The sequence below is a fragment of the Dendrobates tinctorius genome, unplaced genomic scaffold, assembly GCF_039654945.1.
Source record: "Dendrobates tinctorius isolate UK_male_01 unplaced genomic scaffold, ASM3965494v1 ptg000115l, whole genome shotgun sequence".
Taxonomy (NCBI): domain Eukaryota; kingdom Metazoa; phylum Chordata; class Amphibia; order Anura; family Dendrobatidae; genus Dendrobates; species Dendrobates tinctorius.
The window spans coordinates 9,830,880-9,836,879 of record NW_027361783.1 but is presented as its reverse complement, the minus strand read 5'-3'; the positions used below and the strand labels follow the sequence as shown (position 1 = coordinate 9,836,879).

The 6,000-nt window shown below is 44.1% G+C and overlaps 1 protein-coding gene across 7 annotated transcripts in view; it reads right to left on the bottom strand.

Annotated features, from left to right (window-relative positions):
• Positions 1-424: 424 nt before the first annotated feature.
• FBXO15 (F-box protein 15) overlaps positions 425-6,000 on the bottom strand; it is a 198,923-nt gene continuing 193,347 nt past the window's right edge. For all 7 annotated transcript variants that reach the window (XM_073589998.1, XM_073590002.1, XM_073590000.1 and 4 more), the window contains one exon: positions 425-1,149. In XM_073589998.1, the coding sequence (XP_073446099.1) occupies positions 1,135-1,149 (15 nt within the window). In that variant the 3' untranslated portion in view covers positions 425-1,134. The remainder of the gene's footprint in view (positions 1,150-6,000) is intronic.

Sequence of the window (6,000 nt, the reverse complement as noted above, 5' to 3'; positions counted from 1 at the left end):
AAACCTGGAGCCAGCCCTACCCCCCACAAATTTAGCCAAATAACCCACATTTTTCAATGCGTAACTAGAATTATGAAGTAAATTAAGGTTGAAAAGCTTCAGTAATAAGATTTGATGTTTTTGGCATTCAAAAGGGCACTGTAGGTGTGTTTCCTGGCCTCCACTCCCTACCGACTTTGCTTCCCCATTGACTTGCATTGGGTTTCGTGTTTCAGTCGGCCTTCAACTTTTCACAAAAATCGGCCGATTTCGTTCGACCCGACTTTTGCGAAAGTCGGGTTTCATGAAATCCGACTCGACCCAAAAAAGTAAAGCAGTAATTACAGCATCAATTCCATTCATTTGTGGCTCAGAAGTAGGAACGCTTTATGCAATTAATAAACATGGTGGCTCAACGATGATATTTAAAGAAATGACGCGAGTGAATATTTTAGTCGTTTATTCATTAAGCAATGTCTTTAACAATATAAAGAAAGCCTTTAGAATAAAGATTTCAAAAATGGACAAAGAAATAAAACAAAAAAATAAATAAATACAAGAAATTAGAAATAATTTTTAAATAAGTTAAAGTAACTTTTCGAAATGAAAAAACAAACAAACATTATATCTAGGGAATATTTAGCAAAATTGCTTTGCAGCCTCCTCTTGAATGCTTCTGCCGCTTCTCTGCTAAATCACAGGGCCCTTCCTCAAATTCCAAAAGGCTGTGGCACTCATACAGCCCTGTGTACACTGTGCACTGACAGTACGAGAAACCACTGCTCTAATATTAGTCAGAAATGCTATGACCAGGTTGATGGGAAACAAAGAAAGAAAAGGGCCAGGGAAGCTGCGGCGGAGGAATATAAAAGAAGGGCACTTAATAACTTTAGGAAAGAGTCTTTAGAGAATGTTCCATTTTTATAGTAGCGTCAAAAAATACTTTAGTTTCCCAATAATTTAAAATACAGATATATTAAATAATATAAAAAAATTCCAAAATATATAACATAGACATGTAACTGCACACCCAGTACTGAAATGAAATGTAATTTTCTTTAGAAAAACTGCAGAACAGTCAGTAGCATTCCTAGTCTTGATCTTCATCATTCTAGCCGGAAAGAAATACTTTAAGGAACAATATTAACATTTGAATCAACAAGGGAAATCCTGAAAGAAAAGAAATTTTAAGTAAATGCAATTCCATTTAAAAAAAACAAAGCTATATTCTGGTTTATACTGCAGTGAAGAAAAATTTCTGTACAAGTAAATAAAGAATAAAGTAGATATTGGGCTACAACCGACACATAAAGCTTTACAGTATAAAGTACTGAATGGTCAATCGTTGCCTTAAAGTGTATAGGTATTGCTTATAAAAGGTTAGATATTTTTCACCAGGTTTTTTCAACCTAATCAAAGTATCATAATGTAAAGACACAGATCCTGATTCCAGAAATGTGCCACTTATTGGGCTACTTATTGTAGTTTTGATAAAATCACAGTTTTATCAGTAGAGAGGGCTAATAATCCTGATGCCACATAGTTCTCCATATTTTATATCCCAGCTCCAGCCACTGACTGTACACTGTGCATAGGCAGAAAACAGCCAAAGATCAGTGATGTGGGTGAGGTCACAAAGAGCTCAGCCTTCAGAGAACTAGTAGATCTGCAGCAGATAAGTTATACATGGCTTGAATCAGGGACTACACCCCTACATTATGCTAGTCTTAGATGAGTGATCAAAAACTTGTCGAAAGAGTCCCTTTAAGGTGAGCAAAGCCTTCTGATTCTGTATTTTTTACTGTTCCTCAGTAATAAACACATATATAGGAATAATTAATTACAGTCAAATGGATTTTTTTTCTGAAACTGATAAGAGCTTGGAAGGTCCTTAAGTCACCCCCTTCCCCCCGCTCCATAGTGCATCCCTTCTACCAACATGAAGGTTAGCTTTATGTAAAAACCGTATTTAATTTACATATTAAATAACTGGTCTTGTGCTATTTAAAGACTCATTTGTCTACTACTATTAAAGACTTTATAAATGGGGCCCTTAGAAAAATGATTATATACTGTATAGACACACACACATACTGTACATATACACATATACATACAGCTGGTGAAATAAGCATTAATCATAGAAAATTGATTACAAGTAAAAATATTTCTAAGGGTGCTATTGACATGAAATTCTCACCAGATGTCAGTAACAACCTATCCGATGTTGCGTAGTGACTTGTCCTGTGTGACGCGACCCGCAGGTCGGTAACTGAAACAAGACGAACAAGGGAACACAGGAGACAGTTACAACTGTGGGCCCTACGATAGGGAACGGGGACGTGGAGATCTCCTGCTCCCCCCTGAGGCAGTGTCCCTGAACACTCCTAACGTTCCCTAAACAGGCTCTTCACCTGTCGCCGACCAGGATACCTGAATCCCTCACTAGCCCTGCAGCTATCCCTTACTAGGGAACTGGTTAGTGCGGACACTGGTCCCACCGTTGTGCTAATATAACATTAGGGAAAACAACAAACAGGGAAAAACAAACAACTTAGCTTTCTCTGTTGCCAATACTCCTGAGGCAACAAAGTACGGCACCCGGACACAGCTTCCACCTGAACAGCTGATAAACCAAGCTCTGGATGAGCTGCAAAGCACTGCTCCCAATAGCTCCTCCCTCCTCAAAGGTTGGTTGGGGAATGAACAATATAACCAACAGGGATTCAGAGAACCTGACACCTTTTTATAGGAAGGAGGGGAAGGTTAACACCTGCAGGCTAATTTACACATGTAGTAACCCCAGCGGCCACCAGAGGCAAAACCCATTATCACAAACTAGGTTGCAATAACCCCAGGGACCACCCGGGAAAAAAACTAACATTAAGTCAGAGGCTTGAAGAAAAAAAAGGTTATATGTGAGCCAGATCTGCCACAATCCAAACATGGATTGTGACAGTACCCCCCTCAATGAGGGGCCTCTGGACCCTCAAGACCGCACCTCACCAGAAAACCACCTACAGTGAGTTCACCTCAGCAACTACCCGACTCTCAGGGTTATGGCAAACGTGGGCAGATGGAAGTGGCAATGTATGCTCCGGAGGCACCACAAGTCTCCAGAGTGCCGACCTGGGGAACGAGTTGTGTATGGGCATGTTTGGGGGTAACTCCAGCTGGTAAGTCCCCGGGCTGAGGATGGCCGACACCCGATACGGCCCGAACACCTCAGAACTCCAGACCCCAGCAACACACTTCCACTGGACGTTTTTGGTGGCCACCCATACATACTCGCTCACACACATTTCCGGACCTGAACGTTTATTGTCGCACATTCGTTTGCCACAAGACTGTGAACTCTTTACGGAACTGACAACAGAGGCGTCCCCGTGTCACCACACTCACACAATTCACAGAGGGAACCACAACCCTCCGACCCCTCCTACTACAAGGCCTGCGCCTCTCAGGGTTGGCTAATGGCGAGGGTTGAGACTTGCCCCTACTCCCCGGCAGCATCTCTGCTGCCCCCACTGGAGAGGAAGGGGACGGTTGTAGAGAGACGGCAGAGACAGTAGTCCCCAGGCAGCAGCCCTCACACGACTGATCCCAGCCGACTATTTCCCTAGACCTCCAATTACTGGGTTGTGTTTTTTTAACCAAGGGAGGCCTAACACGATAGGTAGTGGCATTCCCTCCAAGACGTGGCATGACAGGGACTCCTCATGATGTCCTATACGCAGAGGTATGTTATCCACGACTTGGGTTAACCTCCCCTGGCTCAGTGGGAAAGAGTCAATGGCCTGGATGGGAATTGACAAGCGTCCTACACCTTAGGCCAAGAGTCTGGACAAAGCGAGCATCCACCAGACTGACTCCTGCTCCTTTGTCCACAAGCACCGGTATGCCCTTTGTACCCCGCCAACCACCACTTCCACTGACCTGGCACCCGGACACAGCTTACACCTGAACAGCTGATACACCAAAGCTCTGGATGAGCTGCAAAGCACTGCTCCCACTGCTCTAATCCAAGGTTGGTTGGGGAATGAACAATATCACCAACAGTGATTCAGAGCACCTAACACCTTTTTATAGGAAGGAGGGGAAGGTTAACATCTGTTGGCTAATTTACACATGTAGTAACTCCAGCGGCCATCAGAGGCAAAACCAATTAGCAGCAACTAGGTTGCAATAACCCCAGTGGCCACCAGGGGCAAAAACTAACATTAAGCCAGAGGCTTGAAAAAAAAAAAAGGTTATATGTGAGCCAGATCTGCCACATCCCAAACATGGATTGTGACATCCGAATCCACACAGGCAAAGAAGTCAAACCATAAAAGTCCATAAATTAAGTTGTGTGTAATAAAGAGAAATGATACAGGGAAAAAGTAATGAATACGCTTACTGAATTGTATTTAATACAATGTACAAAAGCCTTTGTTGGTGATGACAGCTTCAGATGCCTCCTGTATGGAGAAATTAGACATATACATGCTCAGGTGGGATTCTGGCCCATTCTTCCACATAAACATTTTTCAAATCCTGAAGGTTACGTAAGCTCCTTCTATGAACTCTGAGCTTTAGTTGCTTCCATAAGTTTTCTGTTGGATGCAGATGAAGTGATTGGCTGGGCCATTCTAGCAGCTTTATTTTCTTTTTCTGAAACTAATTGAGAGTGTCTTTGGCTGTCTAAGATTATTGTCTTGCTGAAATGTCCACCCTCATTTCATCTTCATCCTCCTGGGAGATGGCAGCAGATTTTTATCAAGAATGTCTCTGTACATTTGTCCATTTATTCTTCCTTCAATTATATTAAGTTTGCGAGTGCTGTATGCTGAAAAACAGCCATACATCATGATGTTCCAAATTACACTGTTTGCATGTGGTTTTTGGGGTGCTATGTAGTGCCGTTTGGCCTCTAAACATGTTTATTATGGTATCCAAACATTTCTAATTTGGCCTCAGCTGAGCAAACTATTTTCTCGATTTACAAGACAAAAAACCCTATTAAAATACAACCTTTATTAGGTAACTAGATGGTGGCCCGATTCTAACGCATCGGGTATTCTAGAATATGTATGCAGTACATTTTTGAAGATATAATAATAATAATAATAATAATAATAATAATAATAATAATGCAATAATGCCCCCCTCAATCCTGATATGTATGGTTCTCTCACCCCCAATCCTGATATGCATGGTTCTCTCACCCCCAATCCTGATATGCATGCTACCCCTCAACCCCCTATCCTGGAATGCATGGTCCCCTGACCCCCCAATCCTGGAATGCATGGTCCTCACCCCCCAATCCTGGTATGCATGGTCCTCTCACCTCTCTTTCCTGGTATGCATAGCCCTCTTACTCCCCTTTCGGGGTATGCATGGTCCCCTCACCCCCCAATCCAGGAATGCATGGTCCTCTCACCCCCCCATCCCGGTATGCATGGTCCTCTCACACCTCTTTCCTGGTATGCATGGTCCTCTTACCCCCCTTTCGGGGTATGCATGGTCCCCTCACACCCCAATCCTGGTATGCATGGTCTCCTCACCCCCCTGTTCTGGTATGCATGGTCCCCTCACCCCCCCATCCTGGTATGCATGGTCCCCTCACCCCCCTTTCTTGGTATGCATGGTCCCCTAACCCCCAATCCTGGTATGCATGGTCCTCTTACCCCCCTTTTGGGGTATGCATGGTCCCCTCACCCACCAGTCCTGGTATGCAAGGTCCTCTCACCCCAATCCTGGTATGTATGCTCACCGTCAACCCCCTTTCCTGGTATGCATGGTCCCCTCACTCCCCAATCCTGGTATGCATGGTCCCCTCACCCCCTATCCTGGTATGCATGGTCCCCTCACCCCCCTTTCCTGGTATGCATGGTCTCCTCACCCCCTATCCTGGGATGCATGGTCCCCTCACCCCCCTTTCCTGATATACATGGTCCCCTCACCCCCAATCCTGGTATGCATGGTCCTCTTACCCCCCTTTCGGGGTATGCATGGTCCCCTCACTCACCAGTCCTGGTA